The sequence below is a fragment of the Syngnathoides biaculeatus genome, chromosome 7 (assembly GCF_019802595.1).
Source record: "Syngnathoides biaculeatus isolate LvHL_M chromosome 7, ASM1980259v1, whole genome shotgun sequence".
Taxonomy (NCBI): domain Eukaryota; kingdom Metazoa; phylum Chordata; class Actinopteri; order Syngnathiformes; family Syngnathidae; genus Syngnathoides; species Syngnathoides biaculeatus.
Genome location: NC_084646.1, coordinates 5,186,927 through 5,202,946, shown reverse-complemented (window position 1 = coordinate 5,202,946; position 16,020 = coordinate 5,186,927). Strand labels below are relative to the sequence as shown.

The 16,020-nt window shown below is 44.1% G+C and overlaps 1 protein-coding gene across 9 annotated transcripts in view; it reads right to left on the bottom strand.

Annotated features, from left to right (window-relative positions):
* The window catches only part of dab1a (DAB adaptor protein 1a), a 289,271-nt gene that overhangs the window by 57,686 nt on the left and 215,565 nt on the right, over positions 1-16,020 (bottom strand). For all 9 annotated transcript variants that reach the window (XM_061824249.1, XM_061824251.1, XM_061824250.1 and 6 more), the window contains 2 exons: positions 6,666-6,805; positions 828-926 (listed from right to left, as the gene is read on the bottom strand). In XM_061824249.1, coding sequence (XP_061680233.1) covers positions 828-926; positions 6,666-6,805 — 239 coding nt within the window. The remainder of the gene's footprint in view (positions 1-827; positions 927-6,665; positions 6,806-16,020) is intronic.

Genomic DNA, 16,020 nt, shown 5'->3' with positions numbered 1-16,020 from the left:
TTGTGCCCTGCGATTGTCTCACAGCCGGTTCAGTGTGTACCCTGCCTCTTGCCTGTTGACAGGTGGGATAGGCTCCAGCACTGCCCGTGACCCTTGTGCGGATAAGCGGCTAAGAAAATGAATTGATGGATGGATGGTATTCCAAAACACTTCTGTCTTTTCAAGCTCATTTTATGACCTTATTGATTGCTTTGGATATGTTCTTGGCCGACTTACAATAAGCAAAAGTCTGCGTAAGAAGAAATCATGTATTTTTAAAAATACAATATGGATCTATAGTTTTAAAAGTCTGACATACTTATGGTCGTTAATTTTAGCTCCTTTGAGCAACAAACTGTACAAAAATACACTGACGTATTGAACAGCCGGACAGATAAGCACACGAGTAACTTCGCACGTGAAAATTAGTCCCCAAATGTTCACGATAACACGGCAGGAGGCTATTTATGTATTGATTTTTCAAAATGTCAGCGATGTCATTAGCGTCATGAAGGAGGAAGCCCCAACTGACAGCTGGGAGTGATTTTGACCGACTAAAAACACAGCAGGGAGGATAATCAGCAAACAAAAGTTGAACCAATACAAACAAGTTTTTTTTTTTTTTTTTAACATCGAGGCAGACAATGGGACAGCCATGTTCTCTCATCTACCGAGGGTCTTGTTCTTGGGGTTTCAATTAGGCCCTCCTGATTTCCCCCGGGGGGCATCCCACCCCCACCCCACCCCCGCCAAGAGATGGCTCATTAACGGCGGGGAAAACACAATGCCGTGTCGTCGGCCTACCCATTAACAAACGCACACAAAGATGGAGGGAGCGGTTTGCTTACCCCTGACTTCTCATCAAAGATTTTGATCCCTCCAAAGGAAACAGTCAGGAACACTTTCTGCTTGTGTTCGCCTTTGGACCGAGCCGCCGCAGCGATACCCTGAGGAAGGAAACATTCAACAAAAAAAAAAAAAAAAAAAAAGAAAAAAGGATTCAAACGGCAGCGCAACATGCTTGACATGTACTTGACATCAATTAAGGGATGATCCGACAGTCTTAGGGAATAGTGATCAAGAAAACAAAGAACACAAAAGAATATGTTTTGAGTTATTTTGTCACAAGAGGAAATTGCGTTGAAACAATCTCGTCAAATACCTCTGACAAAATGAAGTGGTAAACGCCGTGTTTATTAAACAAGTAAAAAGGCTTGGAATTAAAAGTAGTCATTGGGGTGGCTCGGCCAAGCCGTGCAGTTTGACGGCTTATTTGATGACGTTAAATTGTTAAATGTTTGAAATATACTGTGCTGTAATTCCTGGCCGACAGAGCGCACCTGGTTACAAGCCTCACCCAGTACATTTGTAAAGGAAATACCATTTGGTACGTACATGCACCGCAGCTGTGTAAAAGCCGCAATTGCCCACATTGACACCCACATTGAAACAGGAGATATTTACAAAGAAAGACGGTACACAGAAAGAGTTTCACGCTAACACAGCGTTAGTGCGGCGCTAGCGTTAGCACAGGGGTCACCAACGCAGTGCCGCGGGAGGACCATATAAGGCGGCCCTTATGTTCTCCAAATACCATAGGCCACAAATTATTACTATTATTTGTGCTTTAAATTCTGAATCTGACTTGCTTACGTGAATTAATGTTTTAAAATACCTGTAATGTCATTTACTACAGTAAATTAAAACAAAAATATTTGATGTACGTGTAATGAGCTGAGTCTGACATTTGCCGCAAACAGGTCACGTAGCCCTTCATATGATCGGTGCTCACGAAGTAGCCCTCAGCCTCAAAAAGTTTGCTGAGCCCTACGTTAGCACTAGCTTTAGCACTAAAGCTAAAAAGCTAGCTAGCTAAACCTAGCGCTAACAGGGCTGGTTAAAATAAAACTTACCAGTAAATATCAGCGAGACACACCAGTAACACAACAGCAACAAGCTAGCACAGTGCTAACGCTAGCGCAGCACTAACAAGGCCAGTAAGTCATTTCCTCGGAGCATATATTAGCTCCATCCCCGCATAAACCGCAGGGTTGAAAGCATGTGGAAAAAAGTCGCGGCGTGTAGTCCGGAAATTATAGTATATCTATTTTTTAAAATTAATTAATTAATTTACAAAAGTCTGAAAAAAATTTACTTTTTTTTTTTTTAAAGGAGAGAGAGGGGAAAACATTTATTGTTATGATTTGAATGGAAGTTGATGCAACTAAAAGCAATGGAAAATGGAGAAAAAAAATCTGTTTCAAAATATATTTGGTATGAGGAAGCATTAAGCAACCCCCCTGAAATAAACACATAAATAAATAAACAAAAGCAAAATCAAACCCAGGATTTGTTTGCTTTTTCTGCAAATAGAGGGCAAAGGGATTGGCGTAGGTTGGGTTACAGTTAAAATCAGAAAACGGATTTTTGTTTTAAGGTCATATCACCGAGCCCTACGATATCATATTCGGCTCTCAGATACTTTGTAAACTAAAAGTCGTTGACAAGCTGAGCTATCCAAAGCCTCAAAGGAGGCGTAGAAAAATCAATAGTGAGTGGCGAAATAAGGCTGGACAGATGTGGGCTGAAGTTCATTTGCAACGCCTTGGTGAAAACATAACCCCGTCGCGTCGGCTCGGAATGACACATTGATGATTCATAAATGCCCGGACCGCACCTGCGAGGGTGAGACGTTCCTTCGGCTTCGGAGGAGGAAGGAGCGGCTCGCGTGGAAGAAAGGGGGCGAAGGAGATCAGAGAAAAGCTCTTGATGGATTTGCCGTAGCCGTAAATGAGGAGGAGGGAAGGTGTTTGATCAATGAGCTGTCTCTCCTCTCCTCGGCCCTTCGTCACCTCCAGCTGAAATGCACCCCCCCCCCACCCCACCCCCCCCGCCCGCCTCTCCCAATTCAAATACCTCCTGTAGGACAATAAATAATGAATCGGGCTCTTCCAACTTCCAACTCTTGAAGTGGCGAAACGCACTTTTGAGATTGCATTTAGTGACGTGGCTTTGGGTGATATATGTGAACGGCTGCCCGTGTTCAAATACTTTTACAGAGATACGTACATCAATTCCAGGGCATCCGATCTGGACCCACGCAAAATACGTGAAAAGCTGACCTTCTGAAACAAGCACCTACTTTTCCCACAGCATCTAAATGTGTACATCTATTAAAACACACTTTTTAGAGTACAGGATTCCTTAACATGTTCTCTGTTCTCCACTGTTATGCATACACCTCCTGGCGAGATGGCGAGAGTTAAAAAAAAAAAAAAAAAACAGAGACGAGAACAGGTACACTTGCTAGCTAGGTCCAACCCACAGTTACACTTGCTGGCGAGATATAGCCAGCAGTTAAAAACGCTGGTGGGACCCAGGAATATACTTACTGGCGAGATGAAGAGTGACAGTGACAATAAATAATGAATCAGGCCCTTCCAACTTCCAACTCTTGAAGTGGCGAAACGCACTTTTGAGATTATTGCGTTTAGTGACGTGTCTTTGGGTATTATATGTGAATGGCTGCCTGTGTTCAAATACTTTTACAGAGATACGTACATCAATTTCAGGGGATCTGATCTGGACCCAGGCCAAAAACGTGAAAAGCTGACCTTCTGAAAAAAGCACCTACTTTTCCCACAGCATCTAAATGTGTACATCTATTAAAACACACTTTTTAGAGTACAGGATTCCTTAACATGTTCTCTGTTCTCCACTGTTATGCATACACCTCCTGGCGAGATGGCGAGAGTTAAAAAAAAAAAAAAAAACAGAGACGAGAACAGGTACACTTGCTAGCTAGGTCCAACCCACAGTTACACTTGCTGGCGAGATATAGCCAGCAGTTAAAAACGCTGGTGGGACCCAGGAATATACTTACTGGCGAGATGAAGAGTGACAGTGACAATAAATAATGAATCAGGCCCTTCCAACTTCCAACTCTTGAAGTGGCGAAACGCACTTTTGAGATTATTGCGTTTAGTGACGTGTCTTTGGGTATTATATGTGAATGGCTGCCTGTGTTCAAATACTTTTACAGAGATACGTACATCAATTTCAGGGGATCTGATCTGGACCCAGGCCAAAAACGTGAAAAGCTGACCTTCTGAAAAAAGCACTTACTTTTCCCACATACTCTAAACGTGTACATCTATTAAAACCCACTTCTTAAAATACAGTATTCCTTCACACATTCTCACTCAGCATTCCACGGTTACGCATACACCTCCTGGCGAGATGGCAAGAGTAAAAAAAAAAACAAAACTGAGAGACTAGAACAGGTACGCTTGCTGGCTAGGTCCAACCCACAGTTACACTTGCTGGCGAGATATAGCCAGCAGTTAAAAACGCTGGTGGGACCCAGGAATACACTTACCGGCGAGATGAAAGAGAGACACCCTATTGCGCCACGCAGAAGAGGCGGCGGTCAAAAAGAAATTGCCAAATCCAGCGCACTGCTACACATACACGCTGTGCGGCACGATGCAGGCCGATATTACGTATACACTCACCGGCGAGAGGGGGAGAGCCAGCCCGTCGAGCTTCTTGTGCTCTGCCCCCGGTCGTCATGGTAACTGAATCTGCACTCGCCAGTGGCCCACCGGCATAAGGGGCGGGATGAGCGTTGCCTCATCAACAGTAAATGAGACAAAGTCCCGATTAAGGGATCCGATTTCAGCCCATTTTCTGGTTTTAAATTGTGTGTTGGGGGAGACGACGACGACGACGACAACAAAATATGTTGGCTTTGCGGCTCACTTTTTTTCCCCCCCGCATCTATCTTCATCATCCCTCGTCTTCCTCACTCACCTCTCATCCAAATGATTCTCCACCGCCGCTTCCCCTTTTTCCGGCTAACTAGCCCATCTGTCTTCCTCTGCCTGTAATTGTTCCTGTCCTTGCAAATGAGACTTTCACCTCTCTCATCCATAGAGCTAACCTCGTCTCCTGATGCTCTTTACTTTTCTTTCTGGAAAACCCCGAGACAATAAATCCAAAGGTACTGTGTCAGACCCGTTTCGGGGAAAAAAAAAAAAAAAAACACACTTGTGTTCCAGCCGCTTTTTTAAATTTCCACAATTTCACAATTACAGTGAAGAAAATAAGTATTTGAACACCCTGCTATATTGCAAGTTCTCCCACATAGAAATCATGGAGGGGTGTGAAATTTTCATCGTAGGTGCACGTCCACTGCGAGAGAGATAATCTAAAAAGAAAAATCCAGAAATCACAATGTTTGATTTTTTTTTTTAAATTTTATTTGTGTGACACAGCTGCAAATTAGTATTTGAACACCTATGAGCTTGAATTCTGACCCTCAAAGACCCGTTAGTCTGCCTTTAAATGTCCACTTCCACTATTATCCTGAATCAAATGCACCTGTGTGAGGTCATGAGCTGCATAAAGACAACCTGTCCACCCCATACGATCAGTAAGACTCAAACTTGTTACATGGCCGAGACCAAAGAGCTGTCCAAAGATACCAGGAAAAAGGTCGACTGTTGGAGAAATCATTAGAAAATGGATGAAGCTAAACATTGCGGTCAATCTCAATCGGAGTGGAGCCCCATGCAAGATATCACCTCGTGGGGTCTCAATGATCCTTAGAAAAGTGAGGGAATCACCCCAGGACTACACGACAGGACTTGGTCAGTGACCTGAAAAGAGCTGGGACCGCCGTTTCCAAGGTGACTGTTGGTAATACACTAAGACGTCATGGTTTGAAATCATGCATGGCACGGAAGGTTCCCCTGCTGAAACCAGCACATGTCAAGGCCCGTCTTAAGTTTATAGAGGAGTCATGGGAGAAAGTTTTGTGGTCAGATGAGACCAAAATGGAACCTTTTGTTTTTGTTTGGAGGAAGATGAATGATGAGTTCCATCCCAAGAACACCGTCCCTACTGTGAAGCATGGGGGTCATAGCATCATGCTTTGGGGGTGTTTTTTCTGCACATGGGACAGGACAACTGCACTGTATTAAGGAGAGAATGACCGAGGCCATGTTTTGTGAGATTTTGGGGAACGACCTCTTTCCCTCATTGAAGATGGGTCGTGCTGGCTCTTTCAACATGACAATGACCAGAAGCACAGAGCCAGGAAAACCAAGGAGTGGTTCCGTAAGAAGCGTATCAAGGTTCTGGCGTGGCCTTGTCAATCTCCAGATCTAAAGCCAATAGAAAATCTTTGGAGGGAGCTAAAACTTTTGGCGACAGCCCGGAAACCTGTCTGATCTAGATTAGATCTGTGTGGAGGAGTGGGCCAAAATCCCCCCTTGCAGTGTGTGCAAACCTGGTGAAACGCTTGACCTCTGTAATTGCAAACAAAGGCTACTGTACCAAATATTAACATTGGTTTCCTCAGATTTTGAAATACTTATTTGTAGCTGTATCACACAAATCGTTTAAAAAAAAATCATAGATTGTGATTTCTGGATTTTTCTTTTGAGATGATCTCTCTCGCATTGGACATGCACCTACGATGAAAATTTCAGACCCCTCCGTGATTTCTAAGTGGGAGAACTTGCAATATAGCAGGGTGTTCAAATACTTATTTTCTTCACTTTACAATGTCACAGCCAGCCACTCTGGAGATGAGTAAATAAGGAACGCAGGTCATTATTTGAACAATTATGATAGCGTGACGAAGAAAAAATAAGAGGTATTTAGAGGCCGGCTGTTCTCACCTTGAGTTTCATCATGGAGTCCTGACAGAGTTTGTCTCCACGGGCGGCGGTGACCTCGTCCAGGCCGATGAGCTTGGCCTTGTATCGGACGCCGTCGCCCTTAAAGCGCCTGATGAGAGTCGCTTCGCTGCGATCCTGCCCTGCAAACACACACACACACACACACACACACACACACACACACACACACACACACACACACACACACACACACACACACACACACACACACTTTTAGGGCAGGCGTTCAGGGTCGTCCATCATCTTTTACCTTGGGGATAATCAATCTCACGGAGCAGAAAAGACAATCACCGATCTAAGTGGAAAAAAAAAAAAAAAAGAAAAGAAAAAGTTTTGTTTGCGGTGAAGTGCGCTATCATATGAATGACACCGATCAATACGCTCGTGTTCTCGTCTCTTTGTGGACATATTTTTATTTATTTTTTTTTTTGCTCTCATCGCCTTCATTGTGTGAGAATGTCAGCAGCGTGCGAGCGTGGGCCATGGTCTTCCCGCATCGACCTTGTTCGCTCCTGTGCTGAATACAGAACAGAGGAAGAAGAGGACCTCCAACTCTTTTTTTTTTTTTTTGAAACATTTTTTTACACGGCATTATCAAAAGATTTGCGGGTCACCTGGCCATTTGTCGCGGTGCGCCCTCTTTCACTGATCATCATTGAGATGTTTCTACAGCTTCATTCGTTCACTGCCACGGACGTTTACGTTCGTCAACCGCAATTCAAGAGGGGTTATTCTCGGCTTTTCACGTCGATTATGAGGGAGAGGAATGCCAACACATTGGAAGTCCAATTTTAATTTTTTTTTATCCAAGTTTAAGAACCTCACACTCGAACAGAGTTATGTATGGAGTTATGAGAGTCGCCGAAATCACGTGACTGGCCATATTGCCGGTCAAGCAAAGTCGGTTGGAATACGACACGAAAATACGTCTCCCAGAGTTTTGTCCGACACCGTTAAACATTTAGAAGGTGATTGTAAACGAAGGTGCGTGGAAAAATGAGAGAAACTTGGACCCATATTTAATTTAATTTAATGCCGAAGTCGATGTTTTTTCGTCTTGGACAACTGGATCAACACGCAAATCTGGTGAGTAAGTCGTCGAGATTTACACGGAAGAGTTTGAAAGCGTAGAAAAATCTGGACGCATACAAATACTCCGTTGCTGGATCTGTTCTCAATCAAGAATAAATTCCACATAGTGATGGCGCCACTCAGATTTTTTCAATACAAATACCAATATTTTAATAAATGACCCCTGGTTTTACACAAACTCGCATTCATTAACTAAGATTGGAAAAAAAAAAGACAGCGAGTCAGCTCCACCGTACACGGAAGCGCGTTGCGGCCACACGTTAAACTTCGGTAAATCTCTCTGTGACAGATTTTTTTTTTTTTTATAATAAGAATTGTTCTCAAATGAGTTCAATGCGTATTTAAAAAAAGAAAATAAGGCTCCAGCCCCCGTACACGGAAGCGTCTTGCGGCCACAGGTTAACCTACGTGACGGTTTATTTTCTTTTTTTAAATGCGCATTGGAGTCATTTGAGAACAATGCATATTTAAAAAAAAAAAAAAAATGTCTGTCGGAGAGAGGTTTACCGAAGTTTAATGTGTGGCTGCAACATGCTTCTGTGTACGTTGGAGAAGACTCCCTGCCATTTTTTTTTTTTTTTAAGCAGCTCTTTTTGACCGACAATATGGCGCCGTGAAAATGGCGACGTCACGCGCACGAGCTCTATATGGACAGTACATGCTAAGCACCATGCCTATCTTGTGCTCGGTAGTTGAAAATGTGTTTTACGATTTTGAGAAACGATGACAGTTCGCCGAGTGAATGAGTTAGAAGTCGTAAGGCATTCCATTTTGAAATAAGGATGTAACAAAACAAAATGTGGAAAAAGTGAACAGCTGTAAATACTTTCCAGAAGCAATATATGTAGCGTGATGCTTACAGGCTTCAGTGTAGTAAAAGTCATAACTCTCGGCGTAGTAGTTTCTTCCTTGGCCCGAGGCGCTGTTAAGTAATACATTCACGCTGCGCTGACAGGGAAGTGGGGGTGGGGTGGGGGTTGGGGACCCTTTTAATGTTTTTAATCTCCATTCCAGTCCAGTAAACGCTCTAAATCAGCAGGTAGAGCCAACGAGTGCCCACACAGCGCAGTGATAATGCAGCGTCGTTCGTATAATACATCGATGCATTAGCGCCGTGACCCTCAGAAGGTCGTGTGGCGGTGGAGGCGATGAAGAGGTCCCTCTCCTCCTCGTCATCAACAAGGCCTCGCATTGTCGCGAGTGTTGCCGGGCAACACATTTTAGCCGCCGTAACTTTTCTGGATACGTTTGAGGGATTTTTTTTCCAGCACGTGGATGCAGTGAAACTCCGCCTATCTGAAGTTTGCTGTTCACAAATTCTTCTTTTGTACCATAAGAGGCCACAAGATCAATCTGGCTGAGTAGGAAAGCAGTAATTGGTGTCAAGGAGATCCGGCGAAGTGACCCATCTCGACCATTATACAGAGAGTCCTCGGTCTACGACTGAGATCTGTTCCTAGAGTAGCGACTTAAGTCGAATATCGAGTTTAGTCGGATTCCGCCATTAAAATCAGACTTTACATCAAAATACTTTGTACAAAAAAACAAATATATTATAATGAACAAGATGATGTACTTAGCATTACTGCTGAGAGGTGGATGGAGAAGAAGAAGGGGAGGCGGTGCTTAGCCATTGCCAAGGAACCTGGTCCTCGATCCTTTCCATCTCGACAAGCATCAAAGAACCTTGTTTTGTGATCACTGAGTCTGGTATTGGAACAGAACCCATCACATGCGCTAAAATATGGGCTTTGTCTTTAATAATTGTCACCACGATCGACCGACCGAAGCCTTGGTGGTGTTGCTGTCTCTCCCTTCTTTCAATCTTTTTATGATCTTGAGCTTAGTTTGCATGGTAATGAGTTTTCTTATGGCTGCAGAAGCATTGCTAAAAGACACGGATTTCTTCTTTGGGGCGATAACGTCTAAAAAGGAGGGCGAAAAATGTGAAGGTACTCCCGGCGCACAAACACGGACAAGCAATAGCCAGACAAAATGGGTGACGGGGGACGGGTGTTGTAAAGTCGAAACGTCATAGGTCGAGACCGTCGTAACCCGAGGACTCCCTGCACAGCTCAGTTTAGCCTGGGTTGTTAGTGCAAGTTCTGGAGAGTTTTTACCACGTGCAAATCCTCTGTAAACCTTTTACGTTTAACAGTATTATTTTGTGCCAGATGAATTTGGAATGATAAAGTGTTTAATAGTTTGGGGTATATTTACGGTTTAAACGATTAATATGAGCATAGATTTGTTGGTTGTTGATTTTTTGGAAAAAAAAAAAAAAAAAAAAAGTTGGCACGCGTGATTTGGCATGATTTTGCTGGCGGACGGAAAAATATCATTCTACATGAAAAATCGGGGTAGGTAACGATCATACAATACGCAATTTCCGTTCCACATGGAAGACCTGTGGCCGCCATCTTTAATCGTTACCCATCAATGTTGCTTTATTTAGCAAAGTGCGGCAGTCAAAAAAGAGGTTCGTGTGTGGGGGTGTCAAGAGGGGCAAACTAGTCCAATCGACTCTTATTAAACCCTGCCGAGCGTCAAAAAGAACTAAAATGAAAGAATCTTTGCTTTCATCCTCCTCCACAAGCGCATGGGGGGGGGGGGGGTCAAGTCTTGTCTGCGAAAGAAACACACGGGCACGCACAAAGTGATCACTGAGGGGAATCTGCCAACGTGCCAGTCACGGCTGCCGCTTGACATACACAACGCACGCGTGTGCGGACACACAAGGGGGTCGGGGTGGGTGGGGTGGGGGACGGGTGGTGACGGATGGTTGAATGAGCAAAGGCCTCCCTGGATAAATGTCACTCAGGATTAGAGCGTTATGACAGGCAGAAGCCCCTTTGACACGCACGCGCACACAAACAAGCGCACGCTTGTGATCGATGGCAGGTACAGTACAGTCGGCCCCCTCCAGGAAACCCCCCGGCGTCGTCCCTGGCAACTGTAACCTTCTGTCCGCTCAATCCCACTCCATCACTCTCAACAGTGAAGGCTTCTCCGTCAACGTCTCTCTCTCATACACGCACACACACATTTCTCCCATCATGCAACAGGGTCACACCTTGCCCTCTGGGATGGTTCACCTTCGGCCTTCTCGTCAAGGTTCGGCCATCAGTTCTTCCCGTGCGAGGAGGGCTGCAGTCCCCTTGTCAGCGTGTGGCAACCCCATCCAATAATGTTTAAATTGGTCGAGAGCGAGGCTTTCAGATGAAATGCCAGAGAGGTGTCAGAAGAATTTAAGGTGGAGGTGGGACTGCATCGGGTGTCCGCGTTGAGCCCCTCCCTGATTGCGGTAGAAATGGATAGGCTGACAGACGAGGTTAGACTGGAATCCCCTTGGACCTTGATGTTCGCAGATATTGTGACATGCAGTGAAAGCAGGGAACAGGTGGAGGAACAATTAGAAAGAGGGAGGTACGCACTGGAAAGGCGAGGAATGAAGATTAGCCGAAGTAAAACAGAATATATGAACGAGTGAATGAAGAAGCGGAGGAGGAAGCGTGAAGAGATGCGAGGGTGGACGACTTCAAATACTTGGGGTCAACAATCCAGAGCAATGGTGAGTGTGGTAAGGAAGTGAAGAAACCGGTCCAAGCAAATTGGAACAGTTGGCGGAAGGTGTCTGGTGTTCTATGTGACAGAAGAGTGTCTGCTAGGATGAAGGGCAAAGTTTAGAAAACAGTGGTGAGGCTGGCCATGATGTACGGATTACAGGGTTCATACACTTCCAGAAAATCTAAATTCCATGAATTTTCTCTGACTTTCCAACTATTAAATCCAAAATTCCATGACCAATATTGGATTGACCGTGGTAGACTGCAATAACCCTTATCAATGTAGTAGGCGCATCATAATGACTGCGAAATTTATGGTTATTAAAAATATAAACTATAATTACATCTTGAACACGTATTTTCATCTAAAGGTAATGTCATGTTGCCTATATTTAAAATATAGAATTAGCTATTCATGCACTGTATTGTCTGTGCTTTCATCCACGATCAGATTATGCCAAGGTTGAATTTTAACATTATACACCATCTCATCCTGTACTTTCAACTTTGGCTTCAGACCAGACCTCTTTTACTCAAAAGAAAGAAAAAAATCTCATCCAGTTGTACCACTTTTTCTTCTATTATTCACATAACCCAACATTCATTGAAGCAACAGCACTTTTTTTTTTTTTTTTTTTTTTTACTTTTACCATTATTATCGTGCATAAACAGAAGCAGCATGTCTAACTCTTTGCTCTACGCTGGCCAGACTGTGAGGGTGGACGGTGTTTGTAATTATGAGTGTACCCATATAAGAGCCGAAGGTGGGCGGAGTCAGGTAAACTATCAGGAGACTGTGTGGTTCCGTGTTGAAAAAAAAAAAAAAAAAAGTCAGGCTGTGGTTCACTGCTGGATTAGTTTTCTTGTGCGCTGAGAATGTCTGTGTATTTTTACACGTAACAAATTTTACGTGCGTGATTTTTTGTGCTCGGGTGTGCAGATTTGAGAGTGCGATCGCGCCAGTCGCAGTGACCCAAATATTTTTTATTTACCGGACTTTCCAAGACCTGGAAAAGGCAATGTTTCTTTTCACGATATTCCAGAAATGCCCTGACCCATACGGACCCTGGGATTAGAGACAGCGGCTCTGAAGAAACAACAGGAAGCAGAACTGGAGGTAGCAGAAATGAAGATGTTGAGGTTCTCGCTCAGAGTGAGCAGGATTAGAAATGAGCTCATTAGAGGGACAGCCAAGGTTGGACGTTTTGGAGACAAGGTTCGAGAGAGCAGACTTCGATGGTTTGGACATGTCCAGACGTGAGAGAGTGAGTTTGTTGGTAGAAGGGTGCTGAGGATGGAGCTGCCAGGCAAAACAGGGAGAGAAAGACCAAAGAAAAGGACACGAGGACAGTGGGTGTTAGAAAAGAGAATGCACGAGATGGGCTTAGTTGGAAAAAGATGACGTGCTGTGGCGACCTCTAACGGGACAAGCCGAAAGAAAAAAAATTCAAGGCTTTCGAATCACGTCAAACCCAAAAGCTAAACAGAGCACCAGTACTAGTAGTCTGGAAGATGTCCTCCACAATAATGTTGGGGTTCACTGGATCTAAAAACTTGCAAGTCAGGTCACTCATATTTCAAGGCACCACCGGATAATATCAGCACGACCCAAAACTGCCTGCTACCACTCGCTAATTGCTACCTACGTTAGCATGAGGCATCTAGTTTCCGAGTTGTTGGAAACGCGCACCGTTGGGGGTAACGTGGTCATGTATTCTTGTTAACGTCAGCGGTCCAAAATAAAACGATCACCCACCTCGTAAACGGAAGCAAAGTGTAAGCTCAATAATAGTTAACGGTCTTGCTCGTTACATTTATTAGACATTAGAGACCTGGGCCCAAGTCGGCTAACAACCATCGAGCGCCACCGAGTTTACTTAGCGAATCCGGGATTAGCCGTGATCCGGTCTCTAGAAACGTCCGCACTTGTTTTGTTTTTCAGCACGCATGTGTTTTTTTTTTTTCTTTTCTGGCAACTTGGTGTCTTGTATCCGAGCGCTCCAGATGCAACCGCAGCCGGGACGCTTCCCGAGCAACTCCTCGACGGCCTCGCGATTAATTCCACTCCGAGGGCCCGACGTTTGCGCGTCCGTGCGTTATTTTACCTCGCCGGAGACGGAGCGCTCGCTCGGAACACCGCAAAGGAAAAGCCGGTTTCCGGCCTGGCGAGATTGATTTAACGCACAAAAGCCGGCACTTGACTGACGAGACGCGTATGTAAATGTGCGACGGCGAGCGGAAAATGCGATGATGAAGTGCGACTCATCACGTAGACAAATTGCCTCGCGCTTTTGCTGACGCGTGCGCTTTTTCTTTATGGCTGTTGTGTACACTTTTAACGACAAGGTTGTGCCATTAAGTGTTGTAAACCTTATGCGTTTTTTTTTTTTGTTCGTTTGTAAAAGGACAATACTGGCTAGATCATCAGAGAAATGTAATCTTTTCAAACATTTCTCTCTTGGTTCGAAGCAATTATCCAATAAATGTTTTCATATATTGCCCCAAAGATCAATCCATCTTTTTATTAACCATCCATCCATGTACTGTAGTCAAGAAGAACAATCCAGTTTCTTGGAAAAAAATATACTTTTGTGCTTATGAAATGTATTCTGTCAATTCTCACCTAACTCCCAGGTTTTAGAAAACCAAGTTCCAAGTTCAAAATGGTCTCTCCACCAGGAAAGATCATCAAAGATCATTAAAAAAATGTAATCGTGTCAAGCATTTCTGTCTTGGTTCAAAGCAATAATCCAGTAAATGTTTTCATATATTGCACCAATGATCATTCCATCTATTTATTAACTGTCTATCCATGTACTGTAGTCCAGAAGACCAATCCAGTTTCTTGGACAAAATATGTTTTTGCGCTTATGAAATATATTCTGTCAATTCTCACCTAACTCCCAGGTTTTTGGACTCCAACTGATTTTTTAGATGATCTTGAGAACAAGGGTCCAAGTTCAAAATTGTTTCTCTACCAGGAAAGATCATCAAAGATCATGCAAAAAAATCCCATCGTTTCAAACATTTCTTTCTTGGTTCAAATCAATAATCCAATAAATGTTTTCATATATTGCCCCAAAGATCAATCCATCTATTTATTGCCTGTCCATCCAAGTATTGTAGTCCAGAAGAACAATAAACGTTTTGGGACAAAATATGCTTTTGCGCTTATGAAATATATTCTGTCAATTCTCACCTAACTCCCAGGTTTCAGGACTCCAACTGATTTTTTTGGATGATCTTGAAAACCAGGGTCCAAGTTCAGAATTGTCTCCCTACCAGGAAAAAAAAACTTTTAATCTTCTTTACCTTTGAAGCGTTACTTTTGGGTTTTATATCATTTCTATTATCCCTGTTGTCGACCAACCTTGGCCACCTGCTGCACTGACCTGGACCACACGAGTCCAGACCCGGAGTGTGTCTGCATGAGGGAGTGCGTGCACACACAAATGTGCCCCGAGGCGACGGCTCCCCGGTTTTATGGGCCTGGGATCAGATGCATCTGATGTCAAGGTCGCTTTTCAAGGAGCAGACAGATGGAACTTTTAACTTGTGGAGACAGTTGCCTCCAGTGAGGGGGCCGGGACTCGTTTCTCGTCGCGTGCGGCGGTACGATCGCAGGTCGGACTCTCTTGTGTCCATTTGCTAAATGGAGCAACTGCTATGTTCCCAATATAGGAGCCGTGCCCTTTGGAACTTTTCGGATGTCAAAACACGGCGCCGAGGTCCTAAAAGGCTCCTTCAAATGTGACATTTTATCTACCTTTGTGGCCTGGCCTGAATACAAACGTCAATACGGGGTTCTCCCGCTTTATCGCCGTGCGTCATATGTGCCCCCAATATATATATATATAAATATATATTTTTTACAAGCAATTGTTTTTAAGGTTTTTCACAGTATACAGCGGTACCTCTTATGAGTGAGGCGGCTTGAGAAATGAGTCGGGAGGACTTGATTTTTGCGATCACAGTGGTGGCAGCTAGGATCTGCTAGGATGAAGGGCAAAGATTAGAAAACAGTGACGAGGCCGGCCATGATGTACGGATTAGAGAAAAAAAACACCGGGAAGCAGAACTGGAGGTGGCAGAAATGAAGATGTTGAGGTTCTCGCTCGGAGTAAGCGGGTTGGATAGGATTAGAAATGAGTTTATTAGAGGGACAGCCAAAGTTGGATGTTTTGGAGACAAGGTTTGAGGGAGCAGACTTCCATGGTTTGGACATGTCCAGAGGCGAGAGAGTGAGTATATTGGTAGAAGGATGGTGAGGATGGAGCTCCCAGGCAAAAGAGCGAGAGGAAGACCAAAGAGAAGGTTTATGGATGTGGTGAGGGAAGACATGAGGGCAGTTGAGGTAAGAGAGGAAGATGCAGGAGATAGGCTAAGATGGCAAAAGATGACACGCTGTGGCGGCCCCTAACGGGACAAGCCGAAAGGGAAAGACGACGACAGTGGTGGTGGCAGTTTGGCAAATAGGGATCGAGTCTTCAAAACTGAGGTCAAGTGCAGTGCTTATTGCCACTCCCAGTTAAAGTTTCCTTTAAAACGAAACAAAAGAACAAAGACGACTACATATTGTGTAATAACCAAAGCACATTAAATTTATCTTATGAAAGACCGCTAGCATAATGCTAATAAAAAGGATCCGTCACACCATGACGTTCTGGTCAACGTTC